We start from the raw sequence: 25,534 nt of genomic DNA, 5'->3' as shown, positions 1-25,534 counted from the left end.
AATCTTATGTTTGTTGATGTATTATTTATTTATTTTTTGTTAATCAATTTTTTTTTTTTTTTTTGTTTATATCTATTTGCATTTATGACATTTTTTGGTTTATTTATTTATTTAAATCTTATCTTATATCTTCATCTTTTAAATTTATTTATGACATTAATTTGTTTTGGTCTAATTTATACATTTTTTATCTTATGTTTGTTGATGTATATAAATAATTTTTTTGTATCTATTTGCATTAATTGCATTATTTTTGTTATTTTAATCTTATCTTAATCTTTTACATTTCTTTTCAGCATTAATTTGTTTGATCTAATTTATTTATTTATTTAATTTTATCTTATGTTTGTTGATGTATTTATTTTTATAAATCATTTTTTTGTTTATATCTATTTGCATTTATGACATAATTGTTAATTTATTTTAATATTACCTTAATTTTGTAAACTTATTTTTGACCATTTGTTTTGATCTATTTGCATTTATGAAATTCTTGTCATTTTAATCTTATCTTAATTTTTTACATTTATTTTCAACATTAATTTGCTTGATATAATTTATTTATTTATGTAAATATTTTGTTTGTTGATATATTATTTATTTTTATTAATCTATTTTTTTTGCTTATATCATTATTTTTTATTTATTTAAATCTTATCTTGTTTATTTTCAACATTCATTTTTGTTCTAACTTGTTTATTTAAATCTTATGTTTGTTAATGTATTTACTTTTTAATCTATTTTTTGTTTTTTTTTTGTTTGTATCTATTTGCATTATTTTTGTTAATTTATTTTAATCTATTTTAAAATGTAACATTTTTTCTAAAAGCAGTGTATTCAAACAAGATCTCTCGCTCTCATTTCTCTGCATTATTTAGTACCAAATACATGCATAATTTATCAAAATATACTTTAAGTAAAAAAGTTCACATGTGTTTTGCACAAGTTACTCTCACATTAGAAATAGCAGCTAACATTATATTTCAAACACAGACACTCTCCCACACGCAATCAAAAAATCTTAATGTAAGGTGTATTTACTAGAAGCATGTTTATTATTAATGATATAAAACAAGTTATGAAACTTCAAGAACACAACATTCCTCTTGACTGACAATTAATAATACACTGTTGTATATATATATTCATTAATAGGCTCGGTGACAGTAGTTAAAGAGAGTTAAATACTAAACAGCAAGAGCAGAATAGAGAAAACCATTGAAGTTACAGAAAACAAAGACTGAAAAAAAGAGAGTGAAGAAGAAGAGAACAAAAAGAAAGAGAGAGAAAGAGAGAAAAAAAAAGAGAAAGATTTATATAAGAAGTAGTACCTTTACACTTCTTCAGTGTTCAATACCGCTAGTACAGAGAGCACGTCACGTTGGTTAGTGAGTACAGCAGTAGTTTAAGAATGGCACACAAACATCAGTATTTAGAACCATGCAAAGCGGTTTAATACCCAAGCAACCAGCATCAGTCCACAGTATCGTGCATGCCGAAGCATTCGCGTTAACGTCTCAAAGATCGCAATTCCCAACGATCGGACCACGAGAAAAAAGCCAGAGGATATTAAAAGAAAAAGAAAAAAAAACAACAACAGACGGTTCAAACTTTAAGACTTCAAATGTTGTTTGGCAAACAAATTGCAAAATGTAAAAGTTTGTTCGTCTTCAATAGAGAGCCTTCTCGCATATAAGCAAGCGAAGTTTCAGCTCAAGCCATAAAACGAAATTCACATCATCATCCAACCTTCATAATGAAGATGGTTTAAGTCCAGTGACTTCATAAACAACCTTCCAAGAGGCAACAAAGTGCTGGTCCTATACTAGACACATTTTCCCTCAAACTTTATTCAAATAAGCGAAAACCATCAAGTGGTTCCTTCAGATCAAAAGATCAAGCAGCAAAAACCGCTACCCGTCCCCTCAGCTCAAACGCAGACGCGCTGGCCAAATATTTGCACCAGTCTTTTCTCAGAGCTTTTCGATTCTGCTTCGTCAGTGCTCCTCAAAGTGCAATAAACGTCATCTTCGACTACTCTCAAACAAGAGAAACAGAAAGAAAAGAGAGATAAAGAGTGTGTAAGTGTATATACTAGAGGCAAAAAGAGGTAGTGTGTGAATGCTTGTAGTTATGTATCTGAATGAGTGTGTGAATGTGTGTGTGAGAGAGAGGAGAGAGAGAGAGAGAGAGACAGAGAGAGAGAGAGAGAGAGAGAGAGAGAGCAGTATTCTCCAGGCCATGTCCATGATGAAGCAGTTCCACGATGAAGCCTCAGCCGTGGTAAGAGCTTCAGTGTGAGCGAATCCTCTGCTGTACGTCAGCTTCAGCTCCAGTATTCAACAACTCCACAGCCGCTCAGAGAGGCTTATCAATGACAGTCACACCTACACACACAGACAGCACGTTATTATACTCGTTGTAAAAATTAACATGATCATATATTTAATTAGACGCATAATTCAAAGCGTTCATTCATAGTGCATAATTCAATGTTTTTACATTTTTCCTATTATTTAGCATCAATATTCCCAAAGAAAAATTGAAACAAATTGTTTCTCATTCAATGCTGTAGATTTTGGAATTGACGTAGGTTGTCAGAGGCTGATACAGATAACTGCAAAGGCCAAATATAAGCTTGGCAGACATTTGGGTCTGTCATGAAAACATCTGTGACTTCTGAACACCAGGTCCTCTGTGGTTCAAATGCCACTACACTAAACAACCACTAGATGAAGCCCTTTCCCACTCTATGCTCTCATTTTTTTTTGGAGTCTGATGGGAGACTCTGGTATCTCTCTTAAAGGGACAGTTCACCCAAAAATGAAAATTCCGTCATTAACTACACTCCCTCATGTCGTCCAAACCTCTAAGACTTTAGTTCATCTTTAGAACATAAAATATGGTATTTTTGATGAAATTGAGAGCTTTCTGACCCTGCATACACAGCGACAGACCTACCATATTCCAAGGCACAAGGTAAAATAGTCCATGTGACATCAGTGGTTCAACCGTAATTTTATGAAGCTACGCGAATACTTTCTGTGCGCAAAGAAAACAAAAATAAATATATTCAGTAATTTCTTTTCTTCTGTCTTTGACGCTTTGACGTTCACAAGAGTACCACAACGCATGTGCATTGCTCTTCTTGCAAACAAGGTGCAGGCCATCCAGGTTTACATCAGAACAACAGCTCCTGCATCAGAAGCACCACATGTATGTGTTGTGGTGCTCTTGGCACGAGAAGATGTTCAAAGCACAAAAAGTACTCTTGTAGCTTCATAAAATTAAGGTTGAACCAGTGATGTCACATGGACTATTTTCATGATGTCCTTACTACCTTTCTGGGCCTTGAATGTGGTATTTGCATTGCCGTCTATGCAGGGTCAGAAAGCTATCAGATTTCATTAAAAATATATTAAAGGTGCAGTCCAAAACGTTTGGCACTCCAGCGGTTAATAAACAGAACTGCATGCTTCTTGCGAAAGAACACTGTAGTCGGAGCTCTCTGTTTACAGTCATGGCTAAAAATATTGGCACCCTTGCAATTCTGTCAGAAAATGCAACACTTCTCTGAAAATTGTTCTAATTGCGAATGTTTTGGTATTCACATGCTTATTGTTTTTGTTTGCTCTGCAACAACACAAAAAACAGAGAAGAAAAGTCAAACTTGATAAAATTTCACAGAACTCAAAAATGGACTGGACTAAATTACTGGGACCTTGTCAAAATTATTGCTTTTCAAACATGTGATGCTCCTGTAGTTTGTATTTAGACACATCTGAGGAAAGTAACAGGTGTGGACAATGTAGTAATCACACTTGCAACCAGTTAAAATGGAGAACAGTTGACTCAACCTTTGTGTTGTGTGTCACACTGAGCATGGAGAAAAGAAAAAAAGTGTAAAGAGTTATTCTGTGGATTTGAGAGAAAAAAAATGTGGGAAAACATGGACAATCTCAAGGCTACAAGTTCATCTCCAGAGATCTTAATGTTCCTGTGTCCACTGTGCGCAATATCATCAAGAGGTTTACAGCTCATGTCACTGTAGCTAACCTCACTGGACGTGGTCGGAAGAGCAAAATGAATGAAAAGTTACTATTTTAAATATTTATTTGAATGGTGGATAAAGAACCCCGATTAACTTCCAAAAAAATTCAAGCTGATCTGCAGACACAGGGTGCAACAGTGTCAGCTCGCACTATCCGTTGCCTTCTGAATGAAAAGGGGCTCTATGGTAGGAGACCAAGGAGGACACCACTGCTGACACAAAGGCATAAAAAAGCAAGACTTGAGTTTGCCAAAACTCATATGTGACATTATGTGTCCTACTTGGAGAACGTGCTGTGGACAGATGAGACAAAAGTACAGCTTTTTGGTAAAGGACATCATGGCACCGTTTACAGAAAAAGAAATGAGGCCTTCAAAGAAAAGATCACCGTTCCTGTGCCGCGGTGCTCCGGGCGTCCCGTGTTTGAATCTCGACTTGAGGACCTTTCCCGATCTCCCCCCTCCCCCCCACACTTCATTTCCTGTCAACTCTGATCTGTCCTGTCACAATAAAGGCAAAAAATGCCTTTTTAAAAAAACAAAAAAAAACAAAAAAACAAAACAAAACAAAAAACACAGTCCTTACATTCAAACATGCTGAGAACAGGATTGCATTTTCTGACAGAATTGCAAGGGTGCCAATATTTTCAGCCATGACTGTATGTCTATGACGAGTCATGCAGATACTGGGCTACTCCGCAGTGGTTCTTACCAGTACTAGTCTAAAATAGTCGGAATATAAAAACTTATTATAGGTGTACAATAGTGATTCAGGATAAGCCAAAAAGACTGTTTGGAAAACGGATTCATGATGTACTCGTTATTATATAAATTTTGTCAATTTTGTACACAAAAAAGTTGCAGTTTTCATTTGTGTTCTGAAAATGAACAAAAGTCTTACGGGTTTGGAAATGAGGTTGAGTAAATAATAGCTGAATCTTAATTTTTGGGTGAACTATCCCTTTAATATTTGACCTATTCCATAAAAGAATTTAATTAAGCACACTATGATTCCGTACTTAGAAGGTAAGCGTTACTTTATTCGTAACTGATGAACTGACTTTCTAAAAAAAGTCTACTAAACCGTTTTAAAAAAATGTTTTATGACTCTTTGAATTATGTGACTAGTAATATGCAATTTTAATACATCTCTTGTGCTTGAACCATTTTTTAATATGCAAATGTATGTCTATGTACAAAGAAAGTAATTTATATTCCATTATATAGTACACTTATATTATATCATTAAGATAAATAAAAATGGATATTTTTGTTAGGCACATGGAATTTGAAGAATGTAATTGTATCTCCTCCTCTATATAACGATTGATTTCTGTTTGTGTGTTTCTAAATATTTTTTTTTTTTTTCCTATGAAATATTTCAATATTTCACGGTCATAACAAATAATGAGTCAAAACATTTTTTGTTATTAATAAAAAAAACCAAGATGGCATTTAAAATAACTTTAAAATTCACCAGGTTCATTCATTATTCCTGGAAAATATAAGGTAAAGTAGAATACAGTAGAGTGCATTGTGGGAAAACAATGCAGGACATTTAGGTATTATATTACATAACTGTTCAAAAGTTTATGAAATCATTTTTTTTTAATGTTTTTGAAATAAGTATCATGCTTACAAATGCTACACTTTTTTTTTTCCTTTTTTAAAAAAAATACAGTAATACTGTAAAATATACTTACAGTTTAAAATAACAATTTTTTTAAATGTAATTTATTCCTGTGCAGCCATTACTCCAATCTTCAGCTTTACAGCTGAGATACAGATATTCACAAAAACAAAAACAAATTTATAAAATGATTAACTTCACATTTCAGCCTTTAAACCATTTTTAAGAAAATGCATGAGGCAAAAGTATCACTTATATTAATTTAAACAATTATCAATTATTAAATTAATATATTAAATAACATATAAATATATTTTACTGTCTTTATTTTTATACTGCATTATCTTCATGTCAATCCACCAGTACACATTTACAACTGTGTGTGTGCAGCATAAAAACACGGGCCACTTTTCGCTTTGGTCTGACCAAAAACAGCAGGCAAGCTTATTGAGAATGCAAATTCATTCTCTACTAGCAAGTGATGCTTTTGGAATGGCAGAAATATAGCGGTTTCCCCAGTAACGGCACTACACAGAGCAACGCACCACCTGACATTCAGCCCCTTTCACACATACAGTCTTTACTGGTAAATTACCGGCAAGTTACCCTTAAGAGAATATGCGTGAGCAGGAGCTTATACCGGTAAAACTGTTCTGGAAATTTACTGGTATGAGAAGTTGTAACATTACCAGTATATTACTGGTAATGTGCTCTGTGTGAACCCAGAACAAGATTACTGGTATGAGCATGTACGAGTTCAGAACGCCTTGACATAAGACCAGTTATAACATTCTGACACAGATGATGCATTTACTCTGCACTGTTCCTTTTTCACACAAAAAGGAAAACATCAACAAAAGCTCTGACCATGTATACCCTTGCATGTTTACAAACACAACACCAGGAGGCTCAGCTGATTAATGATGTCACCAAATTTACTGGTATTTTGAAACTGATGTGTGAGTAGTGCTTTACTGGTAAAAGGATGGAACGTCATTTACCAGTAAAGTTGTTTTAGTTATTTTACTGGTATTTACTGGTATTATTGTGTAAAAGGGGCTTTCGAAACATGCAGCACTCATATTTATTCAACTGAATCCTAGCCTTTTGAAGTTTAATTGTCACATTAAACCATATAGCTTGTCTTTCCTTTCCCAAACTTAAGACCTGTTGAAATCATAATTAAGAGTTTCTTTCTTCTTATGGCCTGAAATTTGATACAACTAAATGTAACATTTTTAAGGACCCACGGAAACCTTGTTTTTGTGGAAACAATTACACATTAAAAAATGCACTGAAAAAAACTTTTGAATGAATAGCACATACTCAGGGTTCCCACACCTTGGTTATCGTCAAATTTAAGGACCTTTCAAGGACTTTCCAGGTCCAATACCATCAAATTCAAGGACTTATTGTGGGGACACATTTCAAGTGAGAGCAAGGTTACATCGTGTTACCTTGTAAGATACATTGTTAAGTTTTCATGTGTCAAACACAACTATGCAAAAGCTTTTTGTTTTAGTTTTTTGTTTGTTTTTGCATTTATTTTTGGCCATATGACAGAGATACGATATTCTATTTGTCGCATTTCTGTTTTGCATAAAACTGATATTAACTTTTGCATGGATTTTATTGAAAAAAGCTTAGGCTCATGTAACTTTAAGTCAACTTAATGTGTAAATGCGTGTAACTAACGTAAAATCAAGCAAGCTAGTATGCACAGGCAACTAAGTGTTGGCAAAAAAAACACATTAGCAGACCAAAGAGAATAATATGGATTTTTTTCCAGAAAACATCTTGCACAAAAAAAAAAATTCAAGCACTTTCAAGGACCTGTATATGTGTTTTTATTTTCAAAAACTTTCCAGGGCCTTGACATTTTTTTTTTTTTTTCAGTTTCACAAACTTTCAAGGATTTTAAAGACTCGTGGGAACCCTGACTGCTCATAGTACACTAAATATATACCACAAAAAGTAGTGGTTTGCTATTTTGAACCCAGCCTCTTTCTCTGACCTGCGTAGCTGCGTCCTGTGCTCATGCAGGTGGGCAGTAGAGTCCATTTGTCAGTGTTTGGATTGAAGAACTCCACTGAAGCCAGGTTACATGAGCCATCATCGCCACCAATCACATATAGCAGGTTATTTACAGCACACACGCCTGAAACACAGACAGATTTGATTGAAATATACTGTTAATCCAAAACCATCACAGTTTTTTTTTGTGTCAGCTGGATGATGTCAGAGTGATGCATGTTGTGTTGGTTAGCAGTGATTCGGCCAACTCACCTGCATTCCTTCGGCACATATTCATATCAGCCACCTGTTTCCATGTGTTAGTGGCAGGGTCATAAACCTCACAGCTCTTTCGAACTAAGGGGCCGTCGTGCCCCCCTACTGCATACAGCAGACCTTTTAACACACCCACACCTGTCCAACACAAACATTTGTAGTTTACACAGATATACATTGTGTGAAGGTACCAAATGTCCCCACAAGGATAGTAATACCAGTAAATTTTGACCTTGTGGAGACATTTTTAAGGTCCCCAGGAGGAAACAGGCCTATAAATCATGCAGAATTAGTTTTTTTGAGAAAGTAAAAGTGTGCACAGTCTCCTGTGATGGCGTTTAGGTGTAGGGCGATAGAAAATATGGTCTATACAGTATAAAAACCATTACACCTATGGAACGGCCCAATAAAACATGGAAACACACGTGTGTGTGTGTGTGTATGTGTGTGTGTGTGTTACCTGCACCACTACGGCGGGTTCCCATCTCTGCTGTGTAAGACCATTCATTAGTGTTGGGGTTATACGCCTCAACCGTACTCAAACACTGGCGTGTTGCTCCGTCATACCCTCCGACTGCATAAAGCAGACCTAAAAAACAGATTTTGGAGGGTTTTTTTTTAGCAGTTAAAATCAGCTGTTCAAAATAAATGTTGAAAATGCATTGTGCAGAAATACAAAATACAGTTGAGGTCAAAATTTTACATAGACCTTGTGGAATTTTGCAAAATGTTAATTATTTTACCAAAATAAGGGGAATCAAACAAAATGCATGTTATTTATTTTAGTACTGACCTGAATAAGATTTTTCACATAAACAAAACATTTACATATACGTCCACAGGGGAAAATAATACTTAAATTTACAAAAATTACCTCGTTCAAAAGTTTACATACACTTGATTCTTAATACTGTGTTGTTACCTGAATGATCCACAGCTGTTTTTTTGTTGTTGTTTTTTTCAAAAAAAAAAATCTTTCAGGTTCCACAGATTCTTTGGCTTTTCATCATTTTTGTGTGTTTTAAACATTTCCAGCAATGACTGGATTTTGCGATCCATCTTTTCATACTAAGGACAACTGAGAGACTCGTATGCAACAATTACAGAAGGTTCAAATACACTGAAATGCTGAAAAACCAATGAATTTGTGGGACCTGAAAGAACAGTGGACAGTTAAACTTTTCAGGACAAACAAGGGACTCAACAACTATCACTAAACAAACAAACAAACAAAAAACAGCTGTGGATCATTCAGGTAACAACACAGTATTAAGAATCAAGTGTATGTAAACTTTTGAACAGGGTTATTGTTATAAATTCAACTATTATTTTCTCTTGTGGACTAAAACTATTTAAACATGTTTTATGTGAAATACCTTATTCAGGTCAGTACTAAATAAAAAATAACATGCATTTTTTATGGTACCTCTTATTTTGGTGAAATGAACATTTCGCAGATTCTGCAAGGTGTATGTAAACTTTTGACCTCAACTGTATATAAATGTGCATTGAAAAGAAAATTAAGATAGATCAAACTAAGCTAAAATTAGAAAGCTAAAGTTTAGGCAATGTTTCATTTTACTCTGAATTCATCAATATCAAATGCCAAACAAAAGCAGAACGGCCATGTACATCTATTGGCTATGGCTGTACATGGCTTTTGTTTTGTTAAGTCACAAACCTCCAACAACGCCAACACCAACACTGCTACGCCGGGTATTCATAGGACTGACGTGGAACCACTCATTGGCCTTAGCGTTATATGCCTCTACAGTAGCTAAACCTGCAAACCATCATCATCATCATCATCATCATCATCAGAATGGTCACAGATATAGGAATATAGTTCATGTTCCCATCATTCTCATTTTCATTAGTATCTTCATAATAATGAGCATTGTTACTATAACAGCTATGCACTTCTCCATGTAAACAATATGCAAAATAAATAAATATACTGTGCATGTATTACCTGTGCTGCCATCAAAGCCCCCAACGGCATAAAGCAGTCCATTGAGGACAGCGGAGCCTAAAGTTGACCTCCGGTCCTGCATACTGCTGACACAACACCACTCGTCTTTTATTGGGTCATATGCGTCCACCGTCCTCACTCGTAATGACCCGTTAAAACCCCCGACAGCATACACAACACCACCCATGTACACCACACCTACACATACATACGTTAAAAAAAGTCAACTCTATCTTTAAACTTCCAAAATTTATAATGAAAAATCAACACATTTCTGCATATGCTAATATTTTTTTTATTAGGCCAAGTTGTCACAGGCAGGTTTCTGTGACATGTACTGACACAATATACTTGTTGATAAGGCTACATTTAATCAAAAATACAGTAAAAGCTGCAATATTGTGAAATACATTATTATTGCAATTGCATATTATTGCAATTTAAAAACTTTTTTTTCACATTTCTATGTTAATATATTTAAAGATGAAATTTGTTCCTGTGATGCAAAGCTGAATTTTCAGCAGTCATTACTCCAGCGTTCAGTGTCGCATGATCCTTCAGAAAATATTTTAATTTGCTGATTTGGTTTCCATCACCAGGGTTAAATAAACAGCACCACATTTTAGCAGCATACACATCACAACAGATTCCCCAGCAAATAACATTCAACACACCCCAGAGTATCCAACATTATTTTCAGTGCATGGTTAATCAGTATCACCATGACAACCTTTAGAACCAAGGCAATTACAGTAAGCAACACGGTCAACTGAGTACTGGAGGGATGAAGTGAAGTTCTAACAAGCAGAGCTGTTAAATGTAAGATAAGTCATTTTGGCATCTGCACAGAATGCTGGTCATTGTCAGCGATATGAATGTGGAGCTCACCTGCTCGACATCGTCTGGAGGGTAATTCTGCTACTTGGAACCATCTCTCCTCCTCGAAATCATAGCACTCCACACTGCGAATGGCTTTAGGGGCCTGTCCTCCTACCACCATCATCACCTTTAACACACATGAGAAAAGACTACAATTAAAACCCGCTAAAACACAGCTTCTCAAATGTTATCTAGTTTTATTTGCTTTGTTAATAAAGACATCAGATGTCCATTTTCCACAAGCTGGCATGATTTTTCAGGGTCTTTATGAAATATATGCAACATACTTTGGTTAAAATTCTTCAGTGGTTGTGTAAACAACACACTTTTTACTATGTCAAAAACAGCTATGTTCACAGCGACCTGTTTCGGTGCACGTCTCTTTAAATGATAATGAGCTACTGCTCACCCCACCCCTCTCTTCTGCTGTTTGTGTATTCGGAGGTGCGTTACCATCAAAAACAAAACTAATCAACTGCGTCCTCAGTAGCTCTGATGTTGGGATAAAGTGAACCCTCTTTTTGAACTTCCAAAATGTGTCTTTAAACGATCCCAAATGCACTTGTAAACGGTCCCAGCCGAGAAAGAAGGGTCTTATCTAGCAAATGATCGGTTATTTTCATAAAAATTATACATGAAGAAAGAAAGACATGAACATCTTAGATGACAAAGGGGTGAGTACATTATCGTAAATTGTTGTTCTGAAAGTGGACTTCTACTTTAAGCACGGAGAAACTGCCTGGGCAGAAATATGCTAATACAGGGCAGTCCATCAGCGTACATAGGCGGGGCCTGAGCAGTATAATGTCATACTGCTCAGAAAGTCAAAACGGCTTGATAATTGGGACTGTTTAGTTTTTTGGGGATTAAAAAAAAAAAAGATTGAAAGGATCTTTGTGACCCTGGACCACAAAACCAGTCTTAAGTCGCTGGGGTATATTTGTAGCAATAGCCAAAAATACATTGTATGGGTCAAAATGATCGATTTTTGTTTTATGCCAAAAATCATTAGGATATTAAGTAAAGATCATGTTCCATGAAGATATTTTGTAAAATTCCTCCTGTAAATATATCAAAATTAAATTTTTGATTAGTAATATACATTGTTAAGATCGTTATTTGGACAACTTTAAAGGCAATTTTCTCAATATTTTTATTTTTTGCACCCTCAGATTCCAGATTTTTAAACAGTTGTATGTCGGCCAAAAATTGTTCTATCACAGCAAATCATACATCAATGGAAAGCTTATTTATTTCAGCTTTCAAATGATGTATAAATCTCAATTTGGAAAAACTGACCCTTAACCAGTCGGTTTTGTGGTCCAGGGTCACATTTATCATTATAGGGTGGTTGTTTCCACACACTGCTAAGACACATTTATATACAAACACCATGTAAAAGTATTTTTTGCATTTGATGTCTGCTTTAATGTGGTTTAAAACATGTGAACACTTTACTATAAGGTTCATTACTTAACATTAGTTAACATGAACTAAGAATGAACAATACTTCTACAGCATTTATTAATATTAGTTATTTCAGCATTTACTAAGTCATTATTAAAATCAAAACTTGTGCTTGTTAACCTTAATGCACTGTGAGCTAACCTGAACAAACAATGAACTGTTTTTTTATTAACTAACATTAACAAAGATGAATAAATACTGTAATAAATGTATTGTTCATTGTTTGTTAATGTTAGTTAATACATTAACTAACATTAACTAATTGAATGTTATAATGTGTCAATTCTTAGAAACATATTCTCTGTATTCATGATTTTTCAAACTATAACATTTTGACCATTTTTGCGAAGTTGTGTAATTTTTATATAATTTATATGCTATTATAATTTGTATTAATATTTTGAATTTGTTTCTTATTTTAATATTTTTAGTTTTCATTTTACATGCATCTTCAATACACACAAGAAAAGAGTCCATATAAAAACTATCTAAAAGTGTGGTTCTCAACCTTTCTGACCCCAAGCTATTATATATTTATATTTAAGATATTATAAATTCACATGACTTTTTAAGGTTTTCCACAAAACTACGTTATATATCCTGATTCTTCAAATTTAAAATAAAGAAAGAAATAAATAAACTAAATTTGAAAAAAGTTGTTGACGGGGTAAATTAAAATAAGAAATACAGTGCCCTCCACTAATATTGGCACCCTTGGTAAATATGAGCAAAGGTGGCTGTAAGAATAAATCTGCATTGTTTATCTTTTTAATATTTAATTAAAAAATTCAATATTCTAACCTATCATTTAAGTAAAACTGTGGAAATCAGGGGGAAAATCTTATTATGAAATAAATGTTTTTCTTTAGTTCATGTTGACCACAATTATTGGCACCCAATTATTGCAACGTCCTTTATTCAGGATGACAGCTCTGAGTTTTCTCCTTTAATGCCTGAAGAGTTTGGAGAACACCCGACAAGAGATCAGAGACTATTCCTTCATACAGAAACTCTTCAGATCCTTTAGTTTCCCAGCTCCATGCTGGTGCTTCTTCTCTTCAGTTCACCTCACGCATTTTCTATAGGGTTCATGTCAGGCAACTGGGACGGCCATGGCAGAAGCTTCATTTTATGCTCAGTGACACATTTTTGTGTTGATTTTGATGTTTGATTTGGATCACTGTCCTGATGGAAGATCCAACCACAGCTCATTATAGAACTTCTAACAGATGCAGTCAGGTTTACATTTTTTATCTGTTGGTATTTGCTAGAATCCATGATGCCATGTATCTGAACAAGATGTCCAGGACCTCTGGCAGAAAAATAAGCCCACAACATTAAAGATCCAGCAGTATATTTAACCGTGGGCATGGGGTACTTTTTGTACCAAACCTATCTTGAGTGTTTGCTGCCAGAAAGCTCTTTTTTTTAGTTTCATCTGACCACAGAAGCCATTCCCATTTGAAATTCAAGTTGTGTCTGACAACTGAATATGCTGGAGTTTGTTTTTGGATGAGCAAGGAGGATTTTTCTTGAAACCCTCGTGAACAACATGTGGTGACGTAGGAGCTGTTTGAATTTTTTTCTTTAGTCTTTTGGCCCCAAGACTCAACTATTCTCTGCAATTCTCCTACTGTGATCCTTGGAGAATCTTTGGACACTTAAACTCTCCTCTTCACCATGCATTAGGACGATATAGACACACGTCCTTTTCTAGGCAGATTTGTAACATCTTTAGTTTAATTTGACTTCTTAATTATTGTCCTAATGATGGAAATTGGGATTTTCAATCCTTTAGCTCTTTTCTTACAGCCATTTTCTATTTTGTGAAGCTCAACAATCTTATTCTGCACATCAGAACTATATTATTTGGTTTTATTCCTTGTGATGGATGATTAAGGAAATTTGGCCTTTGTGCTCCTCATATTTATAATCCTGCAAAACAGGAAGTTATTGCTGGACAATATCATACTCCTAGTCATTCTAGTGTGCTAAATAAATGCAAATATGAATGGGAATATACTTCAGAGATATTGAACTCATTATAATTTCTAAGGGTGCCAATAATTGTGCCCAACATGCATATGAGAAAAACATTTATTTCATAACGTAAGTTTCCCCCCACTTTTAATTGTTTTACTTCAATGAAAGGTTAGCATTTTGTGAATTTTTTGAATGTAAGATCATAAAGATAAACAAAGCAGATTTATTTTCATAGCCGTCTTTGCTCATATTTACCAAGGGTGCCAATATTAGTGGAGGGCACTGTATTTCGATTTTTTTTTAAAATTAAAATAAGAAATATTTAAATTTGTAATTGTTTTGGTGTATTTTAATTAACTGAGGCCCACTAGGAAGTTTGCTGAGGCCCCCTAGTGGGCCCTTGGACCCCTCGATCACTACAGTTTTTTCAGGCAGATTTATTTAAATCATATTTGTCAAATCTAATTTCCTTTTGACAATAACATCTGTACATTTCATATTGATGTTATGTCATGTTAATATGATATTAAATTGGTTTCAATTGCGTGTTTTAATGCTTTTTTTAAAATACTTAAAATACTTTAAATATATTTGAACTAAAATGCCCACAAATCAAATTAGAGATATGAACTAGCAGTTGGTATCCATTCTAAATTGAGCCAAGATGCTCAAATATGTGGCAAGAGTTTGAAACCAGCTTGCATTAAGTGCAGAACATGTTCTCCTATCTCCATCCACTGACTTCCTTCTCTTTACAATGGAAGCTTGTTTCTACCACTAAATAAAATATAAAAAAGGAACTTTTTATCTTGCTGTTGCAAGTTTATATCTCGCAATTCTGACTTTATAAGTCGCAATTGCCAGTGTATATCACACAACTCTGACTTTATAACTCGCAACTGCAAATTTATATTATGCAATTCTAAGAACAAAAGTCAGAATAGTGAGATAAAAAGTTGCAATAACCTTTTTTTATTTTTTTATTCAGTGGTGGAAATGGGCTTCCATACTTTACAGCTAATGAAAATGTCCAAAATAAAAAAAGATTATAATCAAGACTGTCCAAATAAACCTTTGGGTAGCTGATGGGTGTTCTGACTCTGGTGCGGATGGTCTTCATCAGAGAGCGCTGCTCGGCTGGCAGCAGGTGGTACTTCATGGCTTCAATTAAGTAGTCTTTACAGGCACTGCTGTTCTTCACTAAAGTTTCCTCCTCCACTCTCTTCATACACACACACACATACAAAATTAAATTACAACTACACAACAAAGCAAATACTCACTAATGCATTACTAATGAACACACACGTACCTGTACGAGGTATTCTCTGGAAAGAAGAGGCAAGCGAACGTGTTCCATCAGATGAGCCATGTGTTCCTGACGCACATCTTTATCATGTGTGACCCAAGCTATGACCGCTTCAAATACCTATAAATAAAAATACCAGTCACATCTGCTATACCTATGATTAATCACAAATCATCAGCATGAAACACCGGTGTAAACAAGGTTCAAAACATTTGAGATCAGATAACTGCAATCACATATAGAGACAGTCAAAAATGCATGTGACCTCTTGGCATTAGCAGTAGTGTGAACACTAATACGTCGTGGGTAACATCAAAGCACAGCCCACTCATCTGTCAATCATTCCACTGCACTGACAAATGACACAATAAAGATGCCAAGTTCTCAGAAACATACTCTTTGTATCTCTTTTTAATGTTTTTTTTTTTTTTCTATAACAATAAAATGTAAATAAACAGTTCACCCAAAAATGAAATTTTTTTCTTTTGTTGAATTTTGAAGAACAACAGTTGGAAGAAACTCATACAGGTTTGGAACAACAAGTGGGTGAGTAAATGATGACAAAATTTTCATGTTTGGGTGAACTATCCCTTTAATGCAGAGCAACCATCAAGTAAAAAGTAATGACATATCTTATTACATCTTGAATGCATGTGAGTGCTTATATCTTTAATTATAAATTCATATGTTTATAATGTTTTCAGGGTCAGTTCAGAATTATTTATATGCTATTATAGTTTTTATATATATTTTGAATTAGCTTTTATTTTTATACGTATATTTCCAGTTTTAATTTTGGTCATTTTGATGGTTTTTATGTTAGTAACTTATGTGATTTTTAATTTTAATTAGTTTTTTGTTTTTTAATATTAGGGTTTAGTAGGGCTGTCAAATGATTAATCACAATTAATCGCATCCAAAATAAATGTTTGTGTGTACATAATATGTGTGTGTATTTACATATACACTAAAAATATACACAGTATTATGTAAAAACAAGAAACGTGTTAGATTTATATTATGTATATTTATTTATTTATTTATTTCATATATTATATATATATATATATATATATATAATTTATTTATTTATTTTTGGTCATTATATATATTTTAATCTATACGTGCATGAGTGTGTATTTACATATACATTAAAAACATACACAGTAGTATGTAAAAACAAGAAAAATGTTATATTTATATTATATTTATTTATTTCTTAAAAAAAAAAAAAATAAATAAATAATAATAATAATAATAATAATAATTATATATATATATATATATATATATATATATATATATATATATATATATATATATATATATATATATATATATATATATATATATTTTTTTTTTTTTAAGAAATAAATAAAAATATAAATATAACATTTTTCTTGTTTTTACATAATACTGTGTATGTTAAAACAGAAAAAAATTACACATTTATAATTTAAAAAAATGTGTGTTTACTTGTTCTTGCTACATTGTGGGGACCAAATGTCCCCACAAGGATAGTAAAAACTGAAATTTTTGACATAAAAAATTTATTAAAAATAGTAAATGATGTTTATCTGAAAATGTAACAATGCAAACATATTTTCTGTAATGGGTAAGTTGAGGGTTAGGGTTGGGTTAGGGGATAGACAATATCGTTTGGTCAGTATTAAGACTATAGAAGTCTATAGAAAGTCCCCACAATTCACAAAAACAAACGTGTGTGTACATACACACACACACACACACACACACACACTTGCATGTACTTATTTTGGAGATGCGTGTTAAGACTTTCATGGCTAGAGACAAATGTTAATACCAGGTGGAACAAGCCAGACGTGGAACTAAAATTAACTATTAAAAACACAAAAATATGATATCTTTAGAAGCTGCTGTTGCCATGGCAAAAAAACAGCATGGTGCCCACGCCTTGCATCTTCCAACTCCTGTTTCCATGACGACCAACAAACTCTCACCAGCAGCTACAGCTATTCCCATAGTGTTACTGTACCAGCAGCATGTTACCATGGCAACAGAGCTTCTAAAGTCTGCATGATAAAATCACCTGTGTGCTGCTATAGTTACAGATCACGAGCAGCAGTACGAGCCTCCCATCAAATGTGACGTTACCTTTTCTTCTGATGGAATGGTCAGTTTGTCACTTGCTATGAGGCTGCACACTTGCTCCATGCCCAGATTGAGAAACTCCTCACTCTGCACGACCTCTGAGAAGTGTTGCTCTGTGAGTGTCAATGAGTGGGAGAGAGAGATTGAGACTGTCAAACAGAGTTACTGACACACATCCAGTAGGGAACATAACTATTATGACTATGGTGTGCATGAATTTCTCAGTTTTCTCTTTTATGGACGAACACACACCTGCATACGTGTTGGCGAGATTGAGCAGCTCCGTGCAGGCGTGCAAATCGGCGAAGGCGCGGATACCGAGGCAGTTGGTTGGGTGAAGTTGAGTTATGAGAAACTCGCAGCAGGCCTTTTTAACTTCCTGTAGCTGCAGAAGACCAGCGGCGGGCAAGAGCACCTGAACACACACACATACACAAACAGAAAAGACCTCACAGACGGCCTCAAAACAGGCTTTCAAGAATTTTGTCTGCTGTATTTTCACTTGACCTGGCAAGAATTTTACATGCATAAAGGGATCATTTACCCAAAATTAAAAATTCTGTCGTTAATTTCTCACCCATTACAAACTCATAAGATTCATCTTTGGAACAAAAAATAAGATATTTTTAATGAAATCCAAGTGCTTTCTTCATGTGACATTAGTGGTTCAACTGTAATTTTATGAAACTACGAGAATACTTTTTGTGCGCAAAGAGAACAAAAATAACATTTTTTTCTACTCTTTCGTGTCAGTCTTCAGTCTGTCTTTCTCTGCTTGTAAACAAAGCACAGTGCATCCAGGTTCTACATCAGAAGCACCACATGCATGCGTCGTGGTACTCTCGTGAATGTGTCAAAGACTGACATAGACATTGTCGAATTGTCAAATAAAGTCATTATTTTTGTTTGGGTTTTTTTGCAAACAGAAAAATATTCTTGTAGCTTCATAAAATTATGGTTAAACCACTGACGTCACATGGACTATTTCATTGATGTCCTTACTACTTTTCTGAGCCTTGACCGTGGTAGTTGCGTTGCTGTTTATGCAGGGTCAGAAAGCTCTCAGATTTCATCAAAAATATCTTCATTTGTGTTCTGGAGATGAATGAAGGTCTTATGGTTTTGAAACAACATGAGGGCGAGTAATATTTTGGCGAACGGACCCTTTAAAGGAAAAGTTTACTTCCAGAACAAAAATTTGCAGATAATTTACTCAGCCCTGTGTCATCCAAGATGTTCATGTCTGTCTTTTTATGTTTTCTGAGGAAAACATTTCAGGATTTCTTTACATATAGTGGACTTCTATGGTGCCCACAAGACTGAACTTCAAAAATGCAGTTTAAATGCAGCTTCAAAGGGCTCTAAACAATCCCAGCCGAGGAAGAAGCAAATATATATATTTATATACTTTTTAACCTCAAATGCTCGTCTTGTCTAGCTCTGCGTGTACTGTGTATTCTGGTTCAAGACAGTTAGGGCAGTTCGAAAAATTCCCATCTCATTTTCTCCTCCAACTTCAAAATCATCCTACATTGCTGCAGAAGTACCAACCCAGTGTTTACAAAGCGAACATGCAAAGAAGATCAAGTTGGATAAAGTTTGAAGTTGGAGAAGAAAATGAGATGAGTTTTTCGACATACCCTAACTGTCATGAATCGGAACACAGAGTTCACACAGAGCTAGACAGGACGAGCATTTGAGGTTAAAAAGTATATTATAAGTATAGTAACTTGTAATTTGTTTTTAGAAAGTGACTGATCGTTTCGCCTCGTCTGGGATCATATAGAGCCTTCTGAAGCTGCACTGAAACTGTATTTTGGAAGTTCAAAATCGTGGACACATTGAAGTCCACTATATGGAGAGAAATCCTGAAATGTTTTTCTCAAAAAACATAATTTCTTTACGACTAAAGAAAGAAAGACATGAACATCTTGGATGACAAGGGGGTGAGTACATTATCTGTAAATTTCTGTTTTGGAAGTGAACTTATCCTTTAAGACAAAAAAATGAATGATAGTTCAATAACAATTTTTTAAATATCCTGTTTCACTCAAAAATACATCAAATTACATAACGCCACCTTGGAATTATAAGGTTCTATCTGACATTTTTGTCGTAATTGAGTTATTCACATATTCTTATTCGGTGACAATTTATTTACATTATGTGATGTTTCTTTTGTAAGCTGTGTACATTTTGGGCCTTTTTTAATCTACAGAAGTCTATGGAATGCAAAAACTTTGAAGCTCAATATCTCAAAAGTGCTCAGAATGCAGATAGAAGACCTTATTGCAAATGTGGTTTCTTGACTTTAAGGAAGCATAAACATAGGACACTCTCCCGTAAAACTATATTGGACCTGTGAAATGGGTGTCTTTGCATTGCATCTCACTTTTTTTTAAGCATCTCGTTCCACTAAATGTTACATCAAGTTAGAAGTAGGCCAAGTTGCATTTCATCTGGCTATTTTATTAGTGCAACAACGTCTGTATATACCCTGTATATATACACTGCCCTCCAAAAGTTTGGAAACGCCCTAGAAAAGTGGGGTTTTGGACAATATTGGCATGAATCCCTTTTTAATTTGTGATAATTTTGCACTGATAAGGGACAACACAAACTACGAAAACATATTTTATTACATAAACAGTTTATACAAAAAAACCCCGTAAATTTTCGATTCATCAAAATATCCACCATTAGCAGCTACTACAGCTCTGCATAATCTGGGCCTAAATTCATTGTATTCTAAACTTAATTGACAATCAATTGTTGAAGCTATTAAGGTGTGCTGACCCAAAAATCTTTTAAAAACCTGGGCCAAGTTTAAACCAGTAACCAGGCATCACAGCTGGCAAAGGGGCATGTCTGACTTCAACATGTATATAATGCCATTATTATGTAATCAAAATAAAACTATTCTTGCTGGTCTTCAATGAAAATGTCAAGTTACTTTAATGTATTTGCACCAAAAAATGACGAGGATTTATGCTGATATCGTCCAAAACCACACTTTGCCAGGGGTGTTTCCAAACTTTCGGAGGGCAGTGTATATAATCCTGTATATACACCCCTAACTCTTTCACCTCTATTTGCTCTGTGAGAGAAGCTCAATGCACATGCAAACTGAATTGACAGCATTAATGATAGACCAACAGATTATGGTACCGTCAGCTGGCCCTGGGTCATTCTTATTGTTAAGCGTTGCAGCAAAGTTTGGATTTGAGTCCCTTCCTTAAAAATTCAGCCTCATTTTAACACCCTCCGTCTAGTCAAATGTGCAGACACAGACACATAAGCTACTGACACCCACCCACACAACACACACGCATGCACACTTCCCGGATGTGATTTTATGTCCTCTCAGAGTAATACCAAAGAACACAACATGAAAAGAATACACATTCAGTCAACTGTGTTTTAAGGTCATATTTTCCTAGCATGGGAAGAACAAATGTGGTGCTCCAGACACCCACACACACAGTTACCTGCACATTCTCCTCTGTTACTTGGATTTCAGCAGTGTAAACATAGTCAATCAGCATTCCCAGAGTCCAGCCGTCAATCTCTTTGATTCGAACCTTCTTCTGACGGCTCTCGGTCATCTCTCCTACATGCACAAAATATTCCTTTTTGAATGTTTTATATATATATATATATATATATATATATATATATATATATATAAGCCTTAGAGGATAACATTGGGATGAGTACAAAACCTGACTGACTCATTTCAATTTCTCATAATGAGATCAAAGCTCTTCTTATTTGACTTTTTATTTTTTCTGTAAATATGTACTCAAATCATATCAAAAGAATGTGTATAAAGCATTTGATTTATTACCAGTCTATTACTATAATCCATCAGCAGATGGACTGCCCTAATGTGACCCTCCACTGTTGTGAAAGTGTGTGTGAGTTTGTGTTCTCACCTGTAAACATAGCGTGGAAGTACGGACACCCCGCAGCTAAGACGACTCGATGAGCAGCTATCTCCACATCCTCCGCAATGATGGTGACATCACACAACACACTCTGACTGCAGAGAGAAGAAAGATTTCATACATGCACACTGATCAGTTCTTACACACACAGTGGCCACAAAAAGTATTGGGACAAAATATCTGAATGACATTCAATAGACTTTACAAAAGTCAAACCTAGCAGAATCTGCAATTACAGGAAGGAAGTCCACAGAACTAACTTCACTTTTTCTGAACAATTTTGCAATGATTTTTAAGCAGCTGGTGCCAAGGTGATTTTAGTGGATGTATGTATGGAGACACTTTCTGGTTGTCAAACATTAGTGGAACATGTCCATAATTAGTTAATGTAATGAACTACACCAGTGGTTTACTTTGACTTTACACAATGCACTACTCGGTATTTAAACGATTTTTAATGTATTTTAAAGAAGTCTCTTCTGCTTACCAAACCTGCATTTATTTGATTCAAAGTACAGAAAAAAAAGTAAAATTTAGAAATATTTTTACTATTTAAAATAACTGTTTTCTACTTGAATATTTTAAAATGTAATTTATTCCTGTGATTTCAAAGTTGATTTTTTAGCATCATTACTCCAGTCACATGATCCTTCAGAAATCATTCTAATATTCTGATTTGCTGCTCAAAAAACATTTATTATTACTATTATTATTATGTTGAAAACAGCGGAGTAGAATTTTGTCAGGTTTTTTTGATGAATAGAAAGTTCAGAAGAACAGCATGTGAAATAGAAATCTTTTGTAACATTATAAATGTCTTTATCATCACTTTTTTATACTGATAAAAAAATTATACTGAATAGTTTAGTGTATAATGTTACAAAATATTTTTATTTCAGATAAATGCTGATCTTTGGATCATTCTATTCATTAAAGAATCCTGGAAAAAGTTCTCAGCTGTTTTAATTACAGATAACGATAATAAAATGTTCCTTGAACAGCAAATCAGCGTATTAGAATGATTTCTGAAGGATCATGTGACACTGAATACTGGAGTAATGATGCTGAAAATTTAGATTTGATCACAGGAATAAATTACATTTTAAAATATATTCAAATAGAAAGCAGTTATTTTACATAGTAAAAATATTTCACAATATTACTGCTTTTGTTGTATTTTGGATCAAATTAATGCTGTTTTAGTTAGCAGAAAAGAATTCTTTAAAAAAAAAAAAAAAACACATTGAAAATCTTTTGACTAGTAGTGATTGTATTAAGTCAAAGGTGTAATTCATTACATTAACTAATTATGGACATGTTCCACTAACATTTGGCAACCAGAAAGTGTCTCAATATGTTTCTTTCTTAAATTACGTGTTTTATTCCTAAACAATATTAAATATTCCAGCAGCTCTAACAGGATGACCAGCCAGTCAACTGCCCTAATGTGACCTTCCACTGGTTTGTCATTATTTTAACAAATATATCTGTTGTTTTATATTTTGAAACTTGATACATTTCTGGAATGTTTGGCTTTAAAACTTTGGGGTCAATTTTTAAACAGAACAGAAATATTGTAAAATATTAATACAATTAAAAAACAGTTTACCATCTTAATATATTAATAAATTGTAATAATAAAGTATAATTTATTCCTGTGATGGCAAAGCTGAATTTTCAGCTGCCATTACTCCAGTCTTTCAGTGTCACATGATCCTTCAGAAATCCGATAATGATCAAGAGTCATTTTTTATTATTATCAAAAGTTGAAATTTGAAAACAATTTTTGTGTTAACATTTCAGGAAATCACTGATAAATAGAAAGTTCAAAAGAACAGAATATTAAAAAAAATGTCACTTTTGATCAACTTAACGCAACCTTGTTAAATAACATTAATTTTTTTTCTTCAAAAAAATAAATAAATAATAAAATCTCACTGAGTTTAAACTTTTTAACAATTCTGTATACTGTAAATACATGTGTGGTTTAATATTTTGCTATAAAATGCAAGGTCATGTACTCATTTTTAAACGTGGTTAAAGCATCCAAATACTTTCTGTGGCAACTACTCTGTTTCAACAACAAGTAACATCTCCACACACACACCTGCAAAGGTTTTAAATTATATATATATATATATATATATATATATATATAAAAGAGTATATCACCCAAAAATGAAAATGTTGTCTTTGTTTACTCATCCTCATGTCATTTCAAAATTGTGTAACTTTCTTTTTTCTGTAGATCACCAAATGCCATATTAGACAGAATAGTTAACCTCAGTCACCACTCATTTTCATTGCATCTTTGGGTGAATACTGGCAGTGGGAGGCTGTTATTCTGCCAACATCATTTGTGATCCGCAGATGAACGTAATGACAGAATTTTCATTTGTAGGTATTTATGTAAGAGCAGACACATATAAAACAGTGTAAACTTAATGTTATTCAGAGGCACTGCATTTCTACCAGTATCACAGACACAAACAGACACACACCTGCGGAGCTCATTCATGATCCTGAAAGCTTTCCTCATGTGACGTGGATTGATGGTGACCGCACTCTGTTTCTCACACACATCATCCTTCAGCTCCACAGCTTTATGATGGCAAAGCTTAGTGCATCTGAAACACACACACACACACACACACACACACACACACACACACACACACACACACAGGTTCATCATCACACACCACAGTACCATTACACAAGAAGTGACCATATGGCAACTGTCAAATGTGACATCAGTTCCAAAACATGTGACATAAAGATTGTTGGAGGTGTGTGGACAAAGACAGAGATGTCATGTGATCTTATGGCTGACCACATTTACTCTATATTGACATTACAGTAGTGTGAACACACACAGGTCTCTCACACACACACACATAGCTCTTACAGTGGATGAATCTCCATAGCGCTGGTTCCGTTCACATCAGTCTGCGTCTCTCCATCTCTGGTCGGGCTCTGTCGTTTAAATCCCCGCTGTGTCCCGTCCACCGAACCGAGCCGAACCGGGCTGGACTGAGTCCTGGTGTGCGGGTCCAGCTCCGCTAATGAATATAATAAAGGAAATCGGCCTCAGAAACGGTGTCAGTGTGACTGACGTGACCGGATAATGAGCGGCAGACAGGTCCGTTGTGTGGGTGAGGACAGGACACATCCAGAGACTGAAACGCTACAGCTCACATACAAAAACAAGAGTGAAGGAAAGACTGACACGCTCCTTCGGCGAAACACAAAAACACGAGCGGCCCCACAGCGTCCCCTACTGCTGGAAGACCTTATGACAGACTACTGAGAGACGGTACGTGCATTTGACTGTATTTCTGAGGCCATAAATAACTGTTTTGAGTCAATGTGTATCTTAAAGAGGACATCCTGTGTCACACTGCCGTTCAAAAGTTTGCTATCATTAAGATTTCTATTGTTTTTAAAATAAGTCTCTGTTTATGTCTGCTGTTTATTTGATCAATACAGGAAAAAAACAGTAATATTGTGATATATTATTACAATTTAAAACAATTTTCTATTTTAATATACTTTATGATTTATTCTTGTGATGCAAAGCTGAATTTTCAGCATCATTACTCCAGTTTTCAGTGTCACATGATCCTTCGGAAATCATTTTAATATGCTGATTATCATGTTGGAAACAATTGTGCTGCTTAATTATTATTATTATTATTTTTTTGGAAACTGTAATACCTTTTTCAGGATTCTTTAATAAATAGAAATTAAAAAAAAGTACTGCATTCATTCAAAAAATAATAAGTTTTTACCTCCACATTTTATCAATTTTACACATCCTTGCTGAATTAAAATATTTTCTTTCAAAAAAAAAAAAAGAAAGAAAAAAACGTACTGAC

The 25,534-nt window shown here is 34.3% G+C and overlaps 1 protein-coding gene across 1 annotated transcript; it reads right to left on the bottom strand.

Annotated features, from left to right (window-relative positions):
- Nucleotides 1–1,020: 1,020 nt before the first annotated feature.
- klhl2 (kelch-like family member 2) lies at nt 1,021–24,902 on the bottom strand. The gene is made up of 15 exons (XM_051118538.1): nt 24,565–24,902; nt 24,158–24,283; nt 21,645–21,751; nt 21,198–21,319; nt 17,962–18,124; nt 17,713–17,822; nt 15,583–15,699; nt 15,343–15,492; nt 10,830–10,947; nt 9,942–10,139; nt 9,651–9,752; nt 8,430–8,558; nt 7,967–8,107; nt 7,695–7,838; nt 1,021–2,387 (listed from the first exon to the last, which is right to left on the bottom strand). The coding sequence occupies exons 1-15, from the start codon at nt 24,579–24,581 to the stop codon at nt 2,359–2,361; spliced, it is 1,773 nt and encodes a 590-aa protein (XP_050974495.1). The 5' UTR covers nt 24,582–24,902; the 3' UTR covers nt 1,021–2,358.
- Between the last annotated feature and the right edge of the window lie 632 nt (nt 24,903–25,534).

Source organism: Labeo rohita, chromosome 1 (genome assembly GCF_022985175.1).
Source record: "Labeo rohita strain BAU-BD-2019 chromosome 1, IGBB_LRoh.1.0, whole genome shotgun sequence".
In the NCBI taxonomy this organism is placed as follows: domain Eukaryota; kingdom Metazoa; phylum Chordata; class Actinopteri; order Cypriniformes; family Cyprinidae; genus Labeo; species Labeo rohita.
The sequence above is the reverse complement of the archived record's forward strand: the minus strand, read 5'-3'. Positions and strand labels throughout refer to the sequence as shown.

Excerpts from the sequence above, each read along its gene's own strand:
- klhl2 (XM_051118538.1), bottom strand. Across the intron at positions 21,320-21,644 it reads CTTCCACGCTATGTTTACAG|GAGAGATGACCGAGAGCCGT; the intron begins GTGAGAACACAA and ends TTGTGCATGTAG. Across the intron at positions 8,108-8,429 it reads AACCCGCCGTAGTGGTGCAG|GTGTGGGTGTGTTAAAAGGT; the intron begins GTAACACACACA and ends TGTGTTGGACAG.